Here is a 25624-nt window from a genome sequence, read left to right as displayed (position 1 = left end):
CGGATTCGATCCCGGCCCAGGTCAATGGCATTTAAGTGTGCTTAAATGTGACAGGCTCATGTCAGTAGATTTAATGGCATATAAAAGAACTCCTGTGGGACAAATTATTATTATTATTATTATTATTATTATTATTATTATTATTATTATTATTATTATTATTATTATTATTATTATATCTTCCTCTGTCTGTCAGTAATTTAACACATACTCGCTGGGTTGTACTCGAATAAGCATTCTCTTACATTCCAAGACAGATAAGAACCCCTTCCTTTTATTCTCGCCATTTGTAAGTTGAGTGACACAATAGCCACAATAGGTGCTGATCATCTATTGTGAAACAAACTGTGGAAATGTGATTGGTGAATGAAAAACTCTAACTTAAAGACAGAATGTCTTCATTTTCTGTATGCATGTGTGCCCTTGTAAAATGTGAAATATGTGGAAGTTTCTTTTAATCCTAGAATTTTGCATTAAATAAATTGATTGATTGATGGTGTTTAAAGGGCGCGTCAGCGTCTATGGCTATTTGCGCCCTTGAGCAAGAGTCAGTACAACAACTCAATTAAAAACTGGTAGACGTAAAAGGGACGTCAATTAAAATCTCGGTGTTAAAACCGAAAGATACAAAAAATTTACATATATATCTCCAGGAAGTCGGTTACTAAAACCGTCACCAGATGTAAAAACTCTGGTGACCAGAAATATTAATACATAAAATGTAATCCAATATAAAAGTCCGAGTACAGGGCAGATAAAATGTAAATAGTGTGTCGCCTTGATGTAAAGAGTCTAGAGGTCGATAAAAATTAAATGACGTTGTCAAGACCTGTATTGGATAAAAACTTTAAAACTGCGTTCACACAATTAAAATAGTTTCCAAGGGCGTCACGCAGCATTAAATAAATGTTGAATTTTATATTAATGATATTCTTTAACAAAAAAAAACCTATTTTTTATTTTATAGAGCCTAAATAAAGGAGTTTTAAAGCCTATTTTAAGCGCCTAAAATGCCACTTTTTAGGGTATAAAGTCCGCCCTCTAGTTATCAGTCAGCAGTACTAGTATGTTTAAACAAACCTTTGCAAATACCATACATCACTGAATAATTTCCAGGGAAAAATTGTTTCGGGGCCTGGAATCGAACCTGGGACCTTCGCTGAACGCGCGCCAACGCCCTGTCGACTCAGCTACCCAGGAACCCTACCACACCCCGGCTCTATTATTTCCTTTTTTCCACACACCTCAAGTGGTTGACAAGACGTCAAAGACCCAACATGGAGTGCACACTTTTTGTGTGACTAAAATTTGTGTTTTTCCATTAACGAACAGTAACAAGTAATTATACAAATCTGGCTTTCAGTTATTATACTCAAATTATTCAATTACTTACAGGGAGTTATACCTGAAAGCCAGATTTGTATACTGTTTGGAATATTTTATGGAAACTTTTGACAATATATCCTCACAAACTGCGTATTTTGTTTACATTAAAGGAAGCTGATATACAACTTTTCATTACGGTATTAGTTCAGATAGAAATCTGAATGATTATCTCGAATAACACGTATAGATGAGGCCCACTTTATTCTACATTGAAGTCAATATTTACAATTGCCGAATACGGACTAACGGACTACAGGCAATCCACGTGCACAGGCTAAATCTCGTTCTTAGCACATTCCATAGTAGCTTAGTTCACTTTGATTATTCAATTTCTTTGACAGTTATATTCATTTCAACTACGTTACTTCATAACAACCCTATACATCATCAAAGGGTATGTGACGCGTTTAGCGGATGTTATCAATGAAATAAATCAATAAATTAATATTTAAACGATTATGTTTCCTGTATGTAAAGCACTGATTTTGGAAATTATAAACCATAGGGACCAGAGGCACCAACAGAGATATAATTCGTTCCATTTGTCGAAGCAACTATATTACATTAAACGTCAGGAAGGAGAAACCTCAAGCATAAGCAAATGAGATTTGTAAACGCTGAGTTACTGTGCTGTAACGACATTTCTCATAAGTAACGGCTTATTTTGTTGAAGCAGAAGAAGTCAAACTCGAAGGAATCTCTCAAAACACCGGAGTTGTAACACACAATCTCAAGTGCTTGTTTGCATTCATTAGTCGACAGTGTATTTCTGTTCCCGGCGCTTCCAGGGTTGTAGACTGTAAAAGTTTTGCTCACTGCTCTCTCTTTCATCAATGCAACTCCCAACGACTGGCAAAGCCAGGACAGAAATTATTCATAAAACTACAAACCCACTTCCGATATCTAAAATTACTTTAGGAATTTGAATTCGGTTTGAAAATGTTTCGGTCGAAGGAACAATGTCTTCCAGAATTTAATTGAGAGTAGCAGTTGGCTAATGGAGTGATATTTACTCTGCGTCCCTTGCTCCTCTTTTCCTAACCACAGTCCTTATTTCTATACTGCATTCCTTTGACAATCAACGAAATATTTCTTATTCATTTATGCAGCTGTGGACTTGCTGCAGAGGAAGCAGCCAAGTAGAAGACTTGTCAACTCTGTCAAACTCAATTTGTGTACTACTCGCTGTCCCGCAGCGCAGACCGCAAAGGGATTTCACTATAGCGCATTACCAATGGTTACACAGGCTTACGTCGAGCAGCAGCGGCTCATGCTTGTTCTATCATAGTAATCGATAACGCGGCTGGTCTACCCGGGCCGGTCAGAACGCTGACCGTCGTCCATACCGACACAGTCCATTTCCATAAAAATATAATCAACTTTAATTCTCTAAATATTGCTTAATCCGAGAAGAAAAAGACGATACGGAAGTAATGGAATATTGATGGAAGTAGAGCGATGATGATTATGATAATGGAGGTGGTGTTGGTGGTTATTTTGGTGGCGACTGTAACGATAATGTTAATTACGAATTCTCTGTTAAGCCTAGGAGTATAGTAATGAGTACAAAATAATGTGAAGATGGTTCCTGCTGCTGCTGCTGCTGCTGATGATGATGATGATGATGATGATGGTGATGATGGTGGTGGTGGTAGTGGTGGTTGTTTTGGCAGCGACGGTAACGATGACGTTAATTATGAATTTACAATTAAGTCTAAGAATATAGTAATGAGCACAAAATGATATGATGATGGTTCCTGCTGGTAATGCTGCTGATTATGATGATTGATGATCGTGTCGATGAGATGTTGGTGATTACAGTAGTTATGGCAGTAATAAAGGTGTTGAAAGGATAGTGGTTATTATACTGGTAGGTTGGTTACTACGACAGGAGGAATGGTTGTGATTATGATGATGATGATGATGATGATGATGATGATATTAAAATTATCGTAATTGTGACACTATGGTGCTGAATCAGTACAAAGACGATAGAAATGAATGGGAGCAAGGACGATAACAATGGTAAGAGCAAGGACGATTTTTAGAAGACGAGGATGAGAACCATGATGACGATGATTATGTTGAATAAGGGTAAAGGCAAAGATAATTGATAAGGAAAAAGGACTATTATAAATGATGAAAGCAAGGACGATATTAATGTATGAGAATAATGGACAATAATTCATAAGGACAAGAAGGATTATCATTTATGAGGACAGGGCAATGAAAATAGACGAAGGTAACGTCGAAGGAAATGATGAGGACAGGGCGATGAAAATGGGTACGGGTAAGGATTATAATTATGGATAATAAGGACTACTATTGTAATTGATGAGGTGAAGAACTATTATGATAGATGATGGTAACGGCGATGAAATGGATGAGGTCATGAAGGTAATAGATGAGAGTAGTAAAGATGATAATTGATGAGAGTAGTAGGGACGATAACTGATGAGAGTAGTAAGAACGATAACTGATGAGAGTAGTAAGGACGATAATTAATGGGAGTAGTAAGAACGATAATTAATGAGAGTAGTAAGGACTATAATTAATGAGAGTAGTAAGAACGATAATGAAAGGACGATAATTAATGAGTAGTAAGAACGATAATGAGAGAACGATAATTAATGAGTAGTAAGAACGATAATGAGAAGACGATAATTAATGAGAGTAGTAAGAACGATAATTAATGAGAGTAGTAAGAACGATAATGAGAGGACAATAATTAATGAGAGTAGTAAGAAAGATAATCGATGAGAGTAGTAAGGACGATAATTGATGAGAGTAGTAAGGACGATAATTGATGAGAGTAGTAAGAACGATAATTGATGAGAGAAGTAAGAACGATAATTGATGAGAGTAGTAAGGACGATAATTAATGAGAGAAGTAAGGGCGATAATTAATGAGAGTAGTAAGAACAATAATGAAAGGACGATAATTAATGAGTAGTAAGAACGATAATGAGAGAACGATAATTAATGAGAGTAAAAACGATGAGAAGACGATAATTAATGACAGTAGTAAGAACGATAATTAATGAGAGTAGTAAGAACGATAATGAGAGGACAATAATTAATTAGAGTAGTAAGGACGATAATTGATGAGAGTAGTAAGGACGATAATTGATGAGAGTAGTAAGGACGATAATTGAGAGTAGTAAGGACGATAATTGATGAGAATAGTAAGAAAGATAATTGATGAGAATAGTAAGAAAGGTAATTGATAAGAATAGTAAGAAAGATAATTGATGAGAGTAGTAAGAACGATAATTGATGAGAGTAGTAAGAACGATAATTGATGAGAGTAGTAAGAACGATAATTGATGAGAGTAGTAAGAACGATGAAAGGACGATAATTAATGAGAGTAGTAAGAAAGATAATTGATGAGAGTAGTAAGGACGATAATTGATGAGAGTAGTAAGGACGATAATTGATGAGAGTAGCAAGAACGATAATTGATGAGAGTAGTAAGGACGATAATTTATGAGAGTAGTTAGGACGATAATTGATGAGAGTAGTAAGGACGATAATTGCTGAGAGTAGTAAGGACGATAATTGATGAGAGTAGTAAGAACGATAATTGATGAGAGTAGTAAGGACGATAATTGATGAGAGTAGTAAGGACGATAATTGATGAGAGTAGTGAGGACGATAATTGATGAGAGTAGTAAGGACAATAATTGATGAGAGTAGTAAGGACGATAATAATTGATGAGAATAGTAAGGACGATAACTGATGAGAGTAGTAAGAACGATAATTGATGAGAGTAGTAAGAACGATAATTGAAGAGAGTAGTAAAGACATAATTGAAGAGAGTAGTAAAGACATAATTGAAGAGAGTAGTAAGAACGATAATTGAAGAGAGTAGTAAGAACGATAATTGAAGAGAGTAGTAAACACATAATTGAAGAGAGTAGTAAGAACGATAATTGAAGAGAACAGTAAAGACATAATTGAAGAGAGTAGTAAGGACGATAATTGAAGAGAACAGTAAAGACATAATTGAAGAGAGTAGTAAGGACGATAATTGAAGAGAGCAGTAAAGACATAAATGATGAGAGTAGTAAGGACGGTAATTGATGAATGTAGTAAGGACGATAATTGAAGAGAGTAGTAAAGACATAATTGATGAAAGTAGTAAGGACGATAATTGATGAAAGTAGTAAGGACGATAACAGATGAGAGTAGCAAGGACGATAATTGATGAGAACAGTAAGGACGATAATTGATGAAAGTAGTAAGGACGATAATGGATGAGAGCAGTAAGGACGATAAGAGATGAGAGTAGCAAGGACGATAATTGATGAAAGTAGTAAGGACGATAATTGATGAAAGTAGTAAGGACGATAATTGATGAAAGTAGTAAGGACGATAATTGATGAAAGTAGTAAGGACGATAATTGATGAGTAGTAAGGACGATAATTGAAGATAGTAAGGACAATAAATGATGAGAGTAGTAAGGACGATAACAGATGAGAGTAGTAAGGACGATAATTGATGAGTAATAAGGACGATAACCGATGAGAGTTGTAAGGACGATAATGGAGGAAGGTAAGGAGGAAAATGAATGAGGGTAGTAAGCACGATAATAATGACGACAAGGGCAATGATAATTGTTGACGGCAAGGACAATGATAAATGTTGAGGGTAAGGACAGAGATAAAGTATTAGAATAAGAACAATAATTTGGGTAGAAGCGATGAACATGAATTACGGTAAGAGCGATGGTAACGGATAGATCTATGACGATAATTGATGAGAACAAGGATAAGTAAGGACTGGAGGTAAGAATAAAGATATTGGCTAGGATAATAATTAATAAGGACAAGGACCGAGATAATGAAGGAGGTTACGGACGAAGATAATGGATTAGGAAAATAAAAGTAATGAGAGCAAGAATGACGATGATGATAATGAATTAAAGAAGGGTAAAATTATATTACATATGAAGGGAAGGATGGTGACAGAGAGGCGACAGTAAGGACAATAATAGTGAAAGATTATGATCATGAGAGAGGATGATATGGTATGTAACAAAGGAAATAACGAAAATGAGGAAGTGGTGATGATATAGCAGGAGAGTATTGTAAACTACTCCGAGAAAGAAGGTAATGAGGTACCTAGCCGACAGTAATGACTAATGAGATAATTAATATTTTAAAGACTTCATTACAGAGGACGCGAATACTAACGCATTCAGACATAACCATGCTAAAAATGCAGATCACAAAGTGAGTGGGCGGAATTTTCCATATATTTTGGGAACGTTTAAAATTCAATTCTCATTTAGGATCCTGCTCTTCTCGCGTTTTCTAAATGCAAGGATTTGTTTTGATATAATGAACGGTTTAAAGATTCATTTCATGACTCGACAACGCTCTTCCCATGCCCAAGTTACACAGAAAAAAAAAATGAAATTTTCATGCGTGTAAATGAATGTAATCCACTTCTTTAGCTGCGCGACTCGGCTTCCTCATTCGCTATTGCGATTATTTATACATTTATTCTAACCGGTGTTCATCATAGCCCCTTCAACCCAGTTCAAAAGTCTGCCATCTCCTTTGCTTTATTTGGAGGGGCCCGACTTACGACTTCTTGCAGGTTCATCACGCCTATCAACCCCTTCTCTGCTTGCAGATTGATCTCAGCGTCACTGCAAATGACACAATTTACATCGCGATGTATCCGCAGGGTCGGGTTCCGGTGTTGGCTGGCTTGATGTCACACGCTTCTTACTACCAGGTGATTATCAACTATTGTCGTCGCACGACGAGTTGTGGAAAGATCCAAGCCGAGTCAGGGAGAAAACTGTTTTGCATTCACACTGAACTGTTACCCAAAAGGTTATCGTTTCAACAATATCAATACATGTACTTGGTAATGACGAAAGTACTACTGTGTATGGTTTTAATACACATCCTTGTGGTTCAATATTGAAAATTTCACAAAATAATTCTTAAAATACATTAGCTATAGCTACTGTCCGTCCGAGTGGTTGTGTCGCATCTCGATTTCCCCCATCCATTTCTGCTGGCTCCTCTGTAAAGGCTAGAGCTGGGCTGTTTGGCTCTTTCCTGTAAATATTTGCTGTGCGGAATTGGACCCAGTTAAATAAGTAGGCTAACTGTAACGTGATTTTCCCAGTTTCGACGACCCTGCGACATAACCAATCGGACGGACAACAGTAGCTCAATTTTGGGTCCTGTTTTATTTCTTTTATATGTAAATGACTCGCCTCTTTCTTTAAAAGGGTATCTTCTTACTATGTACGCTGATGATACTACGGTTATTGTGAGTCCTGAAAACGAAATAGTTTTAGAACACAAGTGTAATGAGTTGTTGAAGGATCTTAAATTACGGTTTACAGACAATATGCTTTATTTGAATATTAATCAAACCTGTTTTATTCAATTTTACAATCTTCAAAACAAAAGTGAAAATATATATTAGTATTAACGAGCACCAAGTGTGCCAGTCATATTCAACTAAATTTCTTCGCTTAATATTTGATGAACATTTGAATTGGAAATTACACTGTTCACACCTAATTCAGAAAATGAATGTTGTCATTACCAAATTAGAAATTTGAGATCTTGTTTCTGTCATAGAACCATACAGTCTTTTTATTATGCTGAAGTAGAATCGAGATTATCATATGGCATATGCTACTGGGGGTCAAGTTCGAAGATCAGTGATGTTTTTATTGCTCAGAAGCATGTTGTGAGATGCATGCCAGGTGTTGATAATCGTACATCATGTTTTAATATTTTAACAGTTTATGCTTTATATATTTTTAAGCTTATGGAATTAATACATTCTAATAAGAACTATTTTTTATCGGAATAGTGATTTTCATTATTACAACACTCGTTTGAAGGAAAATTTTAATATTGCAGCACATCGATTGACAACAAGTTTCAACAAAACGTATATGGTCTATGGCTTAAAAATGTATAATGGTTTGCCTCATGAAATTAAAAATACGAATGATTTAAGATATTTTAAAAGATACATAAAAAATTTAACAAACTTCTGTCCCTACAATTTAGATTAAATACGTGTGGGTTACATTGGTCCTAATGTATTGTATTTTTTATAAATTTTATTTATTTATTGTATTCTGTTTTAATTGTTTTCTCTCTTTTTCACTTTGATAAGTCCTATGGTTTTAACTCTTTTATGGACAAATAAAAATGAAAAAAAAAAAAAGTTTTGTTAGTGCACGTACAAAGCGTTCAGTTTGCCTTATTCAGGGAACACGAGCATCAGACATGCTTAAGTTCATAAATCGATAACCCAGAATATGCAGCGTCATACTGCGCTTAAGACCAGAAGCAGACACGTGTAGTTGTTTTATATGTCGGTCGATTTCCATCTTGTAGACTGCTAAGTTGAAAATTCCCTTTCAGCGTTCAAGTGTAGGTATGTGTGCATAGACAAATATACGTGCAATCAATAAATTTTACGGTAGTTCATTGATATCCCACAAGTTCACACTAAACACAGAGAATATCTGTGTACGAACGTGAGTCAATATAGGAAGCGAAGTTGCAACCATTCCGGCAATAATAACTTTTACGTGTGAACGAATAATTTCAACAAAATATGTCGCAACTACTATGACACGGGTTAGCACTGATTATGAAATAAAAATATGATTGTGTGGATGCTACCACTAATCAAAGTTACGGATATATGCGTAAAAATAGATGGGATATTATGGATCGATAATGACGTAGCTTGCGTCATCAATGCAAACATGTCTGATGTGCGTGTTCTCGGTGCATTTAGTTAGCAGCAGTTTGATAAATTATTGTTAAATTTGTTGGTGAAGAAGTAACCTGGACTAACAGGTACAAGCTATGAGGTCTAACCCTGGTATTTGTTGTTGATGATGATGATGGTTGTGATGATGATGATGGTGTATTCTAAAATTATCAAGATATTCTTGGCCACAATTATTATAATTATGTAAATAACAGATTTTGTGACACAAACGTTTCTGAAAACTTACTGTCTAGGCTTACACCAATTCATTCATTACACAAATTTACCTAAGGAAAAACATATTGCCTCCAGCTTCAGTTACCTATCATCGTATCACACCACGCAAGATAGCTGCATACTAACCATACCAACACATAAGATACCATTGTATTCATCATCATACACAATCTCGCTATCGCGCTTGTGGAATACCCTACTCAGTGACATAGAGACTGTCGGAATCTAACAGTGTTCAAAAACAAACTCATTAAGCATTTTCTTTCTGCGTAGGGTGCAATGCAGTACATTGAGTATTCTAACTTATTGCAAATGTTTCGTAATTGTTACTGTTTTGTTCCGCTTTACATTTGCACTGTCAGCTATTTACTTATAGATATTTAATCACTTATTTAATCACTAATATATTAGATAAACAATATACTGTATTAGTACCTTTTGTGCCCATGTGTTCTTATCTTCCTACTATATATATTATTTATCTCGTTCTTTGTGCATTTGTCCTTTTTTGTATTTGTATCTGTAATTTTATTTTTATTTCTTATTTGCTTATTCTCTTTGCATTTGTTTCTTGTATATGTCTATTTATATTTTGGTGGTGTGGTAGAGAAGGCCTTAACTCCGCCGGATTGAATGAATGAATGAATGAATGAATGAATGAATGAATGAATGAATGAATGAATGAATGAATGAATGAATGAATGAATGAATGAATGAATGAATGAATGAATGAATGAATGAATGAATGAATGAATGAATGAATGAATGAATGAATAAATAAATAAAAATAAATTGTTATGAAAAAATTGCTGCAATTTTGTATACATTTTAAAATAGAGGACTATTAGCTTTTAGAGAGAATAATTGAAATTTCATGTGAATTATTCATGGATAACGTTACTCGTGAATGATGAACATAAACGAAATACCGTATTTTTTCGAATACCCCGCGCCCTCTAATAAGGCACACATTTCAACTTTGAAAGAAAAAAACTGGAAATTATAAAAATAAAAGTTTCAACAAATATATTAACGACAAATTAAAAACAATTAAACACAAATACAGTTCAGTTAGCAATAAATAAATACATTTTACCCTACAACAGGACACATTTCAAACCCAGCCTATGTGCTTGCACTGCATCCATATCAGTTTTGTTGCTTAATCGGCCGTCTACACGATATCCTGCAATATTAATAGCATGCGTCATAGCATTTTCATGTTCCTCCGCAATGTTTTATACTTTAAATTTTCCCGCTGCAAGTAAAGAATAACAATCTCATAGCTTTAGTGACACTCATTTCCAGAACTGAAAATATAAGACGCACTTGAACTTGATTCTGACACATGTACTGCTAATTCAAACGCCATTTAACAATGTTAACAACTCAAATACCCTCGAGGGAAGATAATGGTATGCGCTACCGCCATAGAAATTGCAGGATGGATATCGGGCAATATTGCCAACTTCATTTCGAGTAAGTCGCGCACCTGTATTTTTTACTTGTATATTTCGGAGTATTCGAGAAAATACGGTTTGCCCAATAACTCAGGAGGAATAAATGTACATTGAAGGATAGGTAAATAGACTTAAAAACAGGCTATCAGACAGATTGTTAGCCCAAAATTAGGTGTTATCAGGAATAATGTATATTCCCGTGAAAATAACGGATGTTCACAGCATCAATTCAGGACAGTTAGGGGTAGTTATTGTGAGATGGTAAACTACTTCTGGCATGTTTAAGGTGCTACTTTTCTATATGTATGCGAATGTTTACGATAGCATCAACTGCTTTCTGTTCATACTTCGTAAAATAAAATAAATAAGGACAGAATAAAGCAAGATTCTTTACGTCCGACTCATAAAATAAAACAGCTGTTATAATCTCATCACCCTTATGCCAAAGACGTATACTTGCTTATTTATGGCTTTTAAGAAACCCGAAGATTCATTGCAGCCCGCCATCGGTCCCTATTCTGAGCAAGATTAATCCAGTCCCTATCATATCCCACCTCCCTCAAATCCATTTTAATATTATCCTCCCATCTACGTCTCGACCTCCCCAAAGGTCTTATTCCCTCCGGCTTCTCAACTAACACTCTATATGCATTTCTGGATTCGCCCATACGTGCTACATGTCCTGCCCATCTCAAACGTCTGGATTTAATGTTCCTAAATATGTCAGGTGAAGAAGACATTGCGTGCAGTTCTGCGTTGTGTAACTTTATCCATTCTCCTGTAACTTCATCCCTCTTGGCCCCAAATATTTTTTTCTAAGAACCTTATTCTCAAACACCCTCAATCTCTGTTCCTCTCTCAAAGTGAGAGTCCAAATTTCACAACCATACAGAACAACCGGTAATATAACTGTTTTATAAATTCTTTCACATTTATTGACAGCAAACTGGATGACAAGCGCTTCTCAATCGAATAATACCGTATTTGCTCGCGTACTTTGCGCCACCGCGTATTTTACGCACCCTAAATTTTAAAGGATTATTTTTAACTTTAATTTTGCTCCTCACACATTATACCTACAGTTTCCCCCCCCCCAGAGTAGTATGAATTTTCCTTTCCTAAATTCCATTGCCAATATTTGCATTCCACGGCATTGTTCATTGACCAGTACCCAACTCAACTACCTCCTTCACAAAGAAACCCTAAATACGTTACTGCAACACTTATGCTTGTCCTTGTAAATTACCCCTAAAGGCAGTGACTGTGACAAGTTTTACTGTTTAACAGATATCGTGCAGTTGTCACCACAACATGAAGAATCCATCGATCAACCACCTAGGCCTATAGACCTATAAACTCGTATAATTTACTCAATTGAAGACAACCTGTTGAGAATGCTATGTCTGCTGTGTACTTTGCATTCATTATGATTGTCATATACCCAATTTAAGTATTTATAATTCAAGATTACCAGTAGTCTTAGGTGAGAAAAGTACTGTATTCTTAGTTTGCTATATACTTGAATAAAACCCAGATCAAGGAATCTAATTTTAAAAATTCGCATATTTTACGCACCCTAATTTTTCAAACAGCAAAATAGGTTAAAAAGTGCGCAAATTACGCGAGAAAATACGGTAACAGGTATTTCCAATATACATTCTGCGTTTAATTTCCTCCCGAGCGTCATTTATATTTGTTACTGTTGCTTCAAGATATTTGAATTTTTCTACCTTTTCGAAGGATAAATCTCCAATTTTTATATTCCCATTTCGTACAATATATATTTCAAATCTTAATAATTGTTATAATAATGTAATAGGAAATCTACCTTTATCTTTTCTTCTGATGATTTTGATGTGTACCTAGAATAAACTTCAATTCTCAAGAGTCGCTTCTCCCACAACAACTTTGTCCACCACGAATTTCACAGCAATGTACAGGATCTTATACCCAATCTGTAGGATAAATAACGTCGAAAGATTGAATTTTTACTATGACGACAGCATGTCAGACCATCTAACGTAAATGTTTCCCACTTTTGCTTCATTAGAGAAACAACACAAGAAGGACAACTTACTTCAAGAAGTGCAAAATGTCTGCAATTATTCTTCTTGAGTCTGTCTATAATTCTTCTTGAAAAGCCAGACGACAGTTATGAGCGGCTGCTAAACCCTATCTCAACGAAAGTCGCTGCCGTCTAGTCAGAATTAATGAATAAAAATGGCGAGAATGTGACGAGAAGATAAAGAATGGCATGAAAATGACTAGCGCTATTCCTCTATGAAGAATTGTTCCTCGTTATTCTTATTTCCTTCATTAGAAGCAAGTCGGTATATAAAAAGTACAAAGCATACATCTGAATGTAGATGTTTAATCTCAGCGAAACTTCACAGGCGAGTAAGTAATATTTTACTGAGAGACATTTCAAACTCTCTTAATATTTGCAACTTCGTACGATGCAGCCATGATTTAACTGCAAATGCAGTCATACTGTACAATGAGAATGTTTTAACATGTAACTAAAAAAGAGGGCTACCATTAGCCTCGGCTTTCAACTCATGAAATACACATTCAAGTCCCGATGAGTCCAAAGGAAATACATCGCTCTCCGGTTACAACGCCATTGTTTATACTCGTAGCTCGGTTTCGCAATCTTTCTCTTACTCAGTGTGCCCAACTCCTGAAACACGAAATTCGATACGGAGCTGCCAAAATTCCGCTACATTCCGCTACAGTTGTGAGTATTGGGTATTAAATACAGTGACATAAAAACTGAGTTAAGCAATTACAAATAGATTTTATTGTGTTCTCAGACAAAATTTATATCGTTCGAAAATCTAAACTATAAATTCTATCTGTTTTATTTTAAATGTTTTCATAAATGTTTAATATTTAATAAATATATATTTTGTAAGCAGAAATACAAGTAATGGTATTTTATTAAAGCATACCGGTATTTATTTAGTAAATACAAGTTTCAAAGCAAATATTTTACCTATTCTTGTCTGTAATAACACACTACAAATGTTAACTTATTTATTGTAACATATTATTAACTTAATTATTATAATATAATGTACTTCAAGTTGGAATTATCTACACGTAGTAAGTGTATTCTGATGTAGATATTTCTTTACTTACAGACCTAAGAACACACAATGCAAATTACATTCATATTTATGTTATTTATTAGTAGAGCCCTACCTTCAGTCACTTTGGATACAAGTTAAAGTCGACGGAAATTCGGAAGGCGGTAGTCTGTTAGCGTTTGCGTCGAGAGAGACAGATAGAGAGAGCAAGGCAGCGTACAACATTGCCAAATCGTACTTCACACGCACGTGCAATACAAATAGCGCAGGAGAGAATTTAAATTATCAAAAGATAATAATGACCTTAACCGTTGATTACTGTAAGCATGACACCAAACAAACCCTCTTTCCTTCACTAACAATATTCTTTGCACGTTTCTCAATCCCACACCACATTCTTCTGCAGTCGTTTCTTGCGCGTTGGCAACGTTGCAGTCAGCATCAAGATGGCCGGCAGCGTTCCGCTCGTCAACGTTTTTAAAATAATTATACACCTTAAACACTATTTTCCGCGCCTACCTGTGCAATACTTGTCTTTTTACAGTCTCTTCTTTCATTTATTTATCTTACACACACAAAGTAAATGTTAGTTTTACTTATTCAATGTATTGAAACACTCACTCCTGAACAAACGAACTCTGGAAGTACTTGTTATAGACTGATTCTCATTGGTTCTACTGTACAAGTTTGTGACGTCACATACCAGAAATGCAACGGCGCATGTGGCAGCTGACCGCCTTCTGAAATGGCGTCTAGTCTAGGTATAAGTCAAGCATTTCTAACCTCTCTGTGTACGGAGAGCCCTGTCAAATCAAAACAGTGCAAGCAGCAGCGAATCAGTCTCCCCGGTACTGTAGGCTAAGGTGTGTTTACATCTTGCGTCCCTGTGTGAGTACGGTATGTACAGTACGATATATTTTACAGTAGGCCTAGTCATGCGACAAATTATTATTTTATAAGACTCAATAAGAATAAACTATTTATTTTAAGTCAAACTAATATTATTTTTACAATAAATATATTGCAATTACATACTGCATACGTCGTACAGGTTGGAATTATTAGTTAAAAAGACTTACATCTCATTCAACAAAACTATATCTTCTATTAACTTTACGAGTGTCTACGCATTACAATGAATTATCGTAAACATTTTCAGATTCCCTTGTGCGAGCTACCACATTTTCATAGCAGGACAGTAAATGATATCTACGTAATGTTGTTGCACAAGGAAGTTTTTTTTTGCATATTTTTCCATGAATTCTTGAAAGTGACTATTTTCGACCTTTCCAAATGGAATATCCGCTAATACCAATATTTTACACAAGTCATTGTAAAAGTCGGACCGATTAGCGGGAAAGTCTGAAGTGGAAGGCACGTTTCCAGGCTTTGTGGACAATTATTTTACAGGTGTAACATGTGTTTTCGTGTTCCAATGCTTCTCTATAAAACGCCGTTTGTTAGTTTATATTTCTATGTTGCATACCTTACAGAAAATGTTTTCTTCTTTCTGCATGAAATACTCGTTACCAAATTCTTCTATCAGAGCACTGATCGTCAAGCGCCTACCTTTGGTTAGTTTTGGCATGTTGACCGCGTACTTCATTCACTGAACAGCAGAACGCAACTGTGCAAATGAGGGGTGGCGCCACGGAGCTGTACTCTATATCAGCGATGTCAGACAGGGACTAAACGGAGCGGAGCGCTCCACTAGACTGGTTGCGTGCTCCGGTGTTTCCACAGACATAAGCAAGTTCAATCTCCGATCTAGCTCCACAACCGGTATTGGAGCTTACAACTCTGACACTAATGCTCTATATACACGTACACTGCTGCGGGTTGCTTGGAGCGTTTAGGTGACCTAAGGCAGATCTCTACTTATTAGCATACGGTTTTATTACTGAAAAATTGTTAATATGGTTGTAGATCTAAGTGCATATTGTATTTTTCATATAAATAATATAAAAGTTAATCAGATGTCTTTTCAGGCGAATCCTGTGTAGTTTATGTTGAATAATACATTTATAGGTTTAACCACCTGATATGATTATCACCTATTTTTTAGGTCACCCAGCGTAGAGTTTCATTTTGCAGATCTAATTTGATTATGAGTAAAGCAGTTACAATGGCTGGTAAACAGTTGGGAAAGCAGTGATATTTTGATTTCTATCTGCGATTACAAGCATTAGCGCCATTACTTGGAACATAAGAATTACGCAAAAGTTACAGAAAAAACAAATAACATTCATTTAGTCAATTTTTGAAAAAATATACACATTTAAACTTCTAACATGACTTTTTTAAAATTCTGCTACATTTCGGGAGGATTTCGATTATCGCCGCTACGTCTCTCGAAGCCTCAAATTCCGCTATAGTTGAGCACACTGGTCTTACTACCTGGCACTGCTGTTCCAAATAATTCATTTCCAAGTGCATTTTTTGGTTGGCAGATGGAATTAAGAAATGAGGCACGGAATCGCGGAATAGAGTGGAAAGTGTCACAAATATGATCCAACTTCACTCGCGCAAGTTTATATCACAGTGACACTGGAAAGAGAACAATGAAATTGAAGACAATTTGTAGGTAGTGGTTACAGCGCTATTATCTTGTGACACGGTCACAGTTTTCTTCCCGAAACTCCATGGCAAAACAATAAAGCTGTGAATTTGATGAACGAGACGCTAAAAATAAAACAGGAACATATCCAATCTCCTTTCAAGCATGTGAAAACTGCACTCGAAAGTATTCTACCTTCTTTCAGACAATCGGAACTTCAAACCAAAAATAATCTACCTCCATTCAAACACTCGAAAACTAAACACCAAAATTATTCAACTTTCTTTCAGACACCCGGAAATTGCAAATGAAATATTCTGCCTCCTTTCAGATACGGAAAACTGAAGTCCAAGAATAATCCCTCTCTCATCAGGGCCGTGACATCGGTATATTTGTATTAGTTTGAGGTGAACATACGACGCCGGACAGAATGTAGTCGGCGTTTCAAGTGCAGACAGCGGAAGCGTACTTGACACACGTCTAAGCAAATACGTTGTGCGTTTTGTATGCGATTATTGCGTATTATGAAATCAAGACAATACAATTGTTATATATTAGGATTAATATCGGAAAGGTATAAAATACTGGTGAGGTTGAGAATCATGCTTACATTGTCACAAATGTGGTAAAACATAAGTCTGAAAAGATGTTTTTTCTTAATACTTAGAGTTTTGTATTACAGTTTTAGAATGCCGAAAAGGTATAAGGCGTACAATTTTGTTTTTCGTGTATTTAATTGGGACATTAATTTATTTATCACATCTATTCTGTACCCTACTTTTCTTGCCTGGTTTCGGTTCCTGCTGCAATAAACAACAGCATTCATTTTCAAAGTTTCAAATGAAAATGACCGCCGAGTGTCGGATAGTATAACCTTGTATGCGGACAATCTGCGTTCAACATCGGCTGAAACCAAGGGCGCATATGTAAAATATTTCACATCATCCTTTTCTACATCAAGTTTATAACAATCGCACCTGTCATCGGACAAAACTCTTGCAATTTTGCATAATGTATTGAACCCACAGATTTTTTTTTTTTTTTTGTATTACTGTGTTCATTTTCGCACACATCTTTTTGCTTATATCATCATATGTCATATACGTTTTCGGCATTCCAAAACTGTAATGCAAAATTCTAAATATAAAAAAACATCTTTTCAAACTTATGTTTTACCACATTTGTGACAATTTAAGTATGATTTCCAACAATTATTCTCAACCTTAACATTTTAGATCTTCCTATGTTAACCCTTATACACAATGATTTTATAATACGCAATAATCGTATACAAAATCCGGAACGTGCTTGCTCAGGAATGTGTCAAATTCGCTTCCGCTGCCTGTACTTGAAACACGTCGACTACATTCTGTCCGGCGTCGTATGTTCACCTTCAAAGTAATACAAATATATCGATGTCAGGGCCCTACTCATCAGGATCATCAGACATCCAAAACTGACACACCTAAAATATTCAACTTCGTTTCAAACACCCGGAAACGGCACACCAAAAATGTGAGTCAACTTTGTTATACCCTAAACTGCACACCAAAAGCATTCAAGCTTCTTTCAAACACCCGAAACTACACTATCAAAATATTACATATCGTTTCAGACATACAAAATAGCATACTAATAGGCCTAATTTTAACTATATTTCAAGACACTCAGAATTTCACACAAAAAACACTGAACTACTTTTAAACATCCAGAAACTAACTACTCTACTCAAATATTCTACCTACTTCCAAACATCCGAAAGTGCACACCATAAATAATTAACCATCTTTTATTAGACAACCATAAAAATCACTCATAAAATAGTATAAAACTTTTATAAATACGAATTAAGGCTTTGCAAAAAAAATGTAAACATTGTTGAAAATGAAATGTAAGCATAAAATCAGCAGAATATAAAAAGAAGTAAAGAATAAAGCTCAAATAACAGAATTATTAACTAATTCGTTTGCAGTTCATAAAATATGTACCGGTACCTTACTTCAGTACTAGCAAGTCCATTAGATAAATCAGCCCATCACTTTCAAACACTGTACTTTTAATTAATGTCATACCTATCACCACAACCACCACCATCATCATTCCTCACAAAATATAATTTAGTTAGAAACTGATGTCATTGTGTCAAGATAAGAATACTGAGATATGGCAGAAATCTATCAAGCCGCCACTGCATCTCCATCTGTCCAGTATCTATCTTAAGGTCTGTAAGCGATAGAGAGGCTAGAGGGGAAAAGGCACTGAACAATCTGTCAAACAAGCTTAGATTTGTTTCGAATCTCGAGAGACTAACAGAGCCTGCAAGGAATTTGAGGGTATGGTGCATTTCCCAGGCTCTGCCAGTGACGAGTTACATTTGCAAATTGACGCAACTCTCACAAGTCCGCACTGACATCGCCGACAAAGCTCTACCGCAAGATAAGAACAATAACAATCGAAGTTAATTCAAGTATAAACAGAACCCATTCAACATCCGTATGTAAATACGTCCTGCACTCCGGGAAATTTGCGGCTTCTAAGGGAATAAATTGTTTCCTGTTATGTCACCAGAGATAGTCATTATTTGTCACTAAAAATAATTAATATCTATCTATATATATATATATAATTTGAACTGGTAATGGAAATTACGAGAAAACGGCTGAACGGATTTTAATGAATGACCCGTCATTTTGAAGCTTCCCATCCAAGGATTTTCAGAAAAATAGTAACTTTCAGTGAAACGTTAGTGTTCTTACATAATTTTCCTATTTTCCAAAATCCAACTTTCGTCAGTTTTGAGAACTAATTGCACGTCAGTATAAAACAAAACACACACTACAATAAACAATAGGCTATTACACGAAGGCCATGACCTACAGGATTGCTGACATATTTAAAGCTTAAATTCAATTGGTTATTAAAAACTTCAAGACTTAATAAAAATAATTTACAGGTCTGATTCTGCTGGGTGTAATTTTCTGAGTATAACTGTGTATTGGATATTAAAATCTACAATACTTATTAACCTTAGAAATTAAATATTATTATAATTAATTCCATGATGTGACTATTTTTCATTAATTATACATATTCATGTAATATTGATGATATGAAAGTGAAACGTTTTGGGGTTATGTAAGTGGATGCAGAGAATATCTTAAATTAGATCTTCATTTCTACAATTTACTGAGTGGCGGCTATATAGTGTGTATGTGTATGTATATATATATATATATATATATATATATATATATATATATATATAAATAACTACAAAACTTACGTAATATAATAATAATATTGTTATTAAAATCAAATATTTTTATAGTTATTAATCAAATGGGTTTGAGTCTTTTTCATATACTTAATGGCGGTGTGGTGTAGATATTTATATGCGTTATTCTCTTCAGTACTGACTCGAGAGAGCGCAAAAATTACAGTTCCTAAGGAAAGACCAAAAGTATTACTTACTAATAAAATAAGAGAGCTACAAAGTTATGTAGTCTCTCGATCATTTCAGGAAAATCTCTTAGCAGGATAAACTTATATTACCCTCTACATTTCAAGCTCATGCAGCAGCTATACCAAGATTCTATGTCTATTGTTCGAAAGCACAGCAAACCTGATTTTTTTAAACTTTCACCTACAATCCATAATGACCTGAAACAGTTATTGCTTTACTCCCACATGAAAAACCCACTGATCGTCCTGACATTGTTACTTGTGTTTTCGCGTTGAAACTAAAAAACTAAAGATAGATAGGTTCAAGGAAAAGTTTGCAGCATTTGCTGCACCGGCCACTAGTAATAATTATAAATTAAATGTAAGCAAAAGCTTAACATAAAAAAATCTGAAATAATATTTGTCATTTTCATAACACATGTGAACTAAATGCAGATAATATAAGCCTAACTAATAGTTGCGAACAAAGCAGCTTAATATCAAACATATACTCTGGAAAAACAAATATTTGTTTCCATTTTCATAACAAATGCGAACTAAATGCATATAAAATAACTAGTTGTTGCAAATAAGTTAATTTCCAAACTGTTAATTACATAATCGGTATATAACTTTTATTATTATGTACGCATTAACAACAGAATGACCTTACAGGGAACTTGTACGTGAACTCCTGGAAAAAAATATATTATACATATATCGTAGGCCTACACATATTTTTGTCTAATTCATTTATACACGTTTTAACGTCTGTGATAATATCGTGTGTAGGATCTCTGGGTATATCAGTAGGCCGCTTTTACTATTGCTGAGTTTCTGTTTGTATTTTCGTGTGTTAGGCTATAGATGGCTTGTATTCATGTAATTGATTTTAGATTTTGATTAATTTTTATGATATTGGTGATTGAGTTGGTGATGGATGAACCATGGTATGTAAATTTCCAATCCGGCATTTGCCTTTGTGACTGAGGGAAACCATGAAAACCCCAGTCAAATTGGCCGGCCACGGGGTTTGAACCCAGGATTTCCCGAATGCGAGCCTCAAACTTTACCGTCTGAGCTGACTCGCTCGGTAGACTTGAAATTTGTTTAAACTGCAAATGCATAAATAGTTGCAGTCATAATTTCAACGAAATTTTACAGCTTATCTTAGTTAAGAATATTTTAAGATACCAGACATAACTTTTAGGTGCGCAGTATTTGTTTACGTACGCTACTATTTCATTACATATGACGTAAAAAATATTATTAAATTTGCACATAATAACACATCTCAAAACAAATTCTATTAAAAAGCTAAAATTTTGCGTAGACTTTCAGAATTTAAACACATAAAAATACAGTATTACCACGATAGTAATGTAAGAATTATTACAAGTATGTTACAGAAAGTTACTAATTTTAATTAGAATGATTTTTCATGATCAAATGGACTTGTTTCGACGTAACAAATCATAAAAAATCAAATTAGTCTATTTGAAAGATTATCGTATTAAGAACTACCGAGTACAGTAAAAAAATTCTAGCTCCCTACATAATTCTGTTAGTAAATTTACTAGTCAATTCTTCAATTCGTGACTTAGTTATTTATCCCAGTAGTATAATTAATTCCATATTTATTCATTTATTCATCGCCTTTGTCGATTATTATATTTATCCCATTCGTTCATTCCATTCATTCATATTATACGGGTATAATGAATTCAATAAAAATGTTCATACGATAAACTGTCAGAGTAGCCATAAAAACTATAACTTACATAATATTCATGCCACAAAATGTTTACTGCGTTATAGAGTCTACGACAGTAAACAATATATTACATGTATTTGTCCGAAACACTTTCGTTCCTAACTCCGTTAGATGAAAGGAAAAATCATACAATCCAAGCCCAATAGCCTCCTCTAATTTTGTCTCTACATGTTCTTGCCCGTCCTTAAGTGTTGTTGAAAGCACAGTGCATTATCAAAAGCACCCTCCTCAGAACTTGCTAATTTGACCACTTAAAATTAGCGAGGGCTATAAAATACTTAGGGATTACTTTGATGATTTATATGTTAAACTTACCTGTTGGCACTCGGGGGCCTCGGGGACACTTACACACCTCATCTCTACCGCTCTGGAAGGGGCACTGGAAGACACAGCCTTCTTCCCCACACTCTGAAACCAGAATACATAGACAAGGATTACTGTTAATCTCTCTGTGCGTTACAATACCGCAATACACACCTCAGAGCCGTAGAGCTGTCTTAATTGGCCAAGCAAAGAGAGCATCTTCCAGTAATGCATGGCTAACGGCTGCACGAGGTAGTCAAATTAAATGCTTCGTCTGAGAGGGAATAAATTAAGCACACTTAAGCACGCTTTGGAAAAACATATATATTATTTCAATTCATGCCAAAAAAAAACAATTGCTTATTCCTTTCAATTATCGAAATAAAAACACTTACATAGAAAATGACAGGATACAAAAGAAAACCTAGACATATCAACCTAAGATGGAAGAAGGCCGCATCTGTGACTCAAGTGCTAGCGTGCTGATCTTCTATCCAGGCGGCCCGGGGTTCGATCTCAGGAGATAGAATTTGTAGTGGACAAAGTAAACGTTGTAGAGGATTTTTCAAATTTCTGCACATTTAAAGAACAAAACTAAAATATTTTCAATAATGTATTATCATAATACATCGTTCTCTTAATTTAACTGAGCATATTGGGAATTCAATCAATGGCTTTCCCAAAACACGCCATGAAGCCTTTTCACATAAAACGATTTTTTTTTCTCGAAAAGGAAGCAAATTGTATTAAACTTTTTGGTTTGAAATATCTCAAAGTATAATCCCTTGAAATTAATGACATTACTTACGGTTCCTCTGTGTATTGTGAAGGCTCATGATTTTCTACATAGACTATTATTTTCATACGCAATAAGACCAGGATCACCTCCTACACCTAGTTTGGAACATATAGGTGTTTGCTATGATATGAATTTCTCATACTAGTTTTTTAAACTTGCAATAAATATGATATTATACAATAAAACAATTTGAAAATAGGTTAGACATTAAGAATCAAAATGTGGTTACACTCAATGTGTCGCTCCTTATTGAAGGCAGCAGAAGTTTCAAGTGTAAGGCTCAGAGATAGACGTTATTCACGCCAAAAGAACAACTAAACTAACACACGAAACGAGAACGAAATAAGGAAATGAAGGATGAACAGTTGAACAAATGAACGAAAGGAAAGTCAAACGAACATAAGAACGAGTGAAGGGTAGCACAAATGAATTGTTAGCCGATGACAAAAAATAATGGGACGAACTAGAAGTACTAAAGGAATCTCTTTCTGTTGTTTTATAATAATGAAAATAAGAAATAATATTAATTATTAAATTGTAATGCTGTCACGATTATTACTATTATTATTAGTCTATTACTATTATTATTAGTCTATTATTATTATTATTATTATTATTATTATTATTATTATTATTATTATTATTACTAGGAAAGATTGTATTAGAGATCTTTCTGTCTTACTCGATTCTGAATTATATTTCCATGATCATGTACAATATATTTATACCCATTCATTAAGAATGCTTAGTCTAATTAGATCTATAACTTACTCTTTTTCTACTACTATGTGTTTATTAATTTTATACTATACGTTGGTCAGATCCAAGCTTGAATATTCATCTGTTGTATGCAACTCCATTACTCCCAATGGTTAACATTTGGACGTGTCTTTAGTGAACATACAACAGAAATGAGCCGTAGTTATACTTCTAAGATACGTATAGCGACATTAACGGCGCTCCGTAATTAGGGGGGCGGATGTTGATGACATAAAAATCTACTTAAAATGTCATTTGAATATTATTCAAAATACTCGCATCACAACTTCTTAAAACTTAGTGACCTTCTTTCAATGACTGCCCACTAAACTCGAAGAGAGGAAGCAACTTCCTGCAATTTGACTAAGATAAAAGGAAAGGACATGCAACAGAATGATGGTTTCATGGGAAAACTATAGATTTTAACGAGAGTTTACAATGTGTTTAAATCAGGGGTGGTCCATGTAAGTGCCTTCATTCTCAGTCTCGTCCTCCTTCCACTCTTCACTTTTGTTGTCAAACCTTCCAGATGAGGGAGTGTGAATGGCAAAAATTGTGGGCGCAGCGTGTATTTTTGCAATCTATGTATTAAAAATACTGTCTACTTTCTACGACAGTAGAGCCCTTCCGAACCATATTGCGGACACAATGTCCTATAGTCCAGGAAATGGTGAAAGTTTCCCCCCTTCAAAATGTAAATTCTAAAGACACTCTGGTACCGACAACAGAACAGTAGAGGTGAAAAGCCCTCACTTAATCTAAGCTGTTGTGAAGCATTTTATATTACTTTCATTGTGTAAGATGAAGTCTTAAGTGGAATGAGGGATGGATTTTAGAGTTTGTTTCAAAATATAAAACTCAAACTTCACTATTATTCACTTATTCAGTAGGTAATTATTATTCATCTATTTGTTTAGAAAAATATTTGACAGACCTATATGTAAAGAAGAAAGTAAAATGCATTCCAAATGATCTAAAAGATCTTCAAAGTATAAAAAATAACCAAATATGCCGAAAAAAAAATATTAAAATGACCTATTAGTACAAAAAGCCAAAAAATGCAAAAAAAAAATGCAGCATAAGAAATTATTTTTACGTTGATATTAAGATAGAAAAGATTTCCATATTAATAGGCATCATCCTAATGTGAAAAATAAGAAGATGATCAACGTCCGCTCCCGACTTATAACATGTAACAATTATACGCTCTGTAAAACAATTTTCTTTAGATCGTACAATTTAGAAATAACATCAAAGAAAACTAGAATGATATGAAAAGGTTTACAGCACCTACAGAAAATTTACCAAGGTTCAATATCACTTATTCAATTTTAATTAGGACTTGCTAACGTCCTAGCAATTAAAATCAGACACGTTGATAAACATTTGACTTTCATGAGTACCAAAATTACCTTGATTACAATTATAAAAGTGCTTTAAAACTCAGAGCTAGTTAAGAACCTAAATAAATTAGTTAACTTGCCTCGTTCAACACAATTAGTAAGATTAGAGCATTGAGAAATGTACGCAGAAACATCGGAATCTGTTTTTATGTCTAGAACGGCTTTTCAGTTTCTTGCACATCAAGAGAAGCGGAAAGAAACTGAGGAAGAAAATATGAATAAAAACACGACAATAAGGGAAGAAATGGCGTATATAAAGAACGTAGAGGGAGCAGAGAAAGAAAAATGTAATATCTGAATGAGAAAAACTTGGAGGTGGCCTTAAGAACGGTTTGTCAGTCTTAAAGATGTGACTTTTATAAAATGCGGAAGAGGCTGTAGTGTCGTCAATTTAACGTGAGTGCAAAATTGCTCTCATGAAGCTCGAGTAACATTCCCTTTACAAAAATAAATGTAAGAGACGTTCAGATAAAACAGAAGCTGTAACCTGGGAATACTGTCTGCCAAGACGTAGCAGATTACGTGACATTTCTTACATAGTTATAATTGAATATTGATCGTTGGAATGCGTAGGCTTTTATATAGTCTTTACTCTCGACTGCAAACCTTATGACTAGGCTTCGAGACTTGGGACCCGATACAA

General features: G+C 34.8%; 1 protein-coding gene across 1 annotated transcript in view; it reads right to left on the bottom strand.

Annotated features, from left to right (window-relative positions):
* The window catches only part of LOC138715198 (uncharacterized), a 1247406-nt gene that overhangs the window by 339721 nt on the left and 882061 nt on the right, over positions 1 to 25624 (bottom strand). The window contains exon 8 of the mRNA XM_069847833.1: positions 22033 to 22125. Coding sequence (XP_069703934.1) covers positions 22033 to 22125 — 93 coding nt within the window. The remainder of the gene's footprint in view (positions 1 to 22032; positions 22126 to 25624) is intronic.

Source organism: Periplaneta americana, chromosome 15 (assembly GCF_040183065.1).
Source record: "Periplaneta americana isolate PAMFEO1 chromosome 15, P.americana_PAMFEO1_priV1, whole genome shotgun sequence".
Taxonomy (NCBI): domain Eukaryota; kingdom Metazoa; phylum Arthropoda; class Insecta; order Blattodea; family Blattidae; genus Periplaneta; species Periplaneta americana.
The sequence above is the reverse complement of the archived record's forward strand: the minus strand, read 5'-3'. Positions and strand labels throughout refer to the sequence as shown.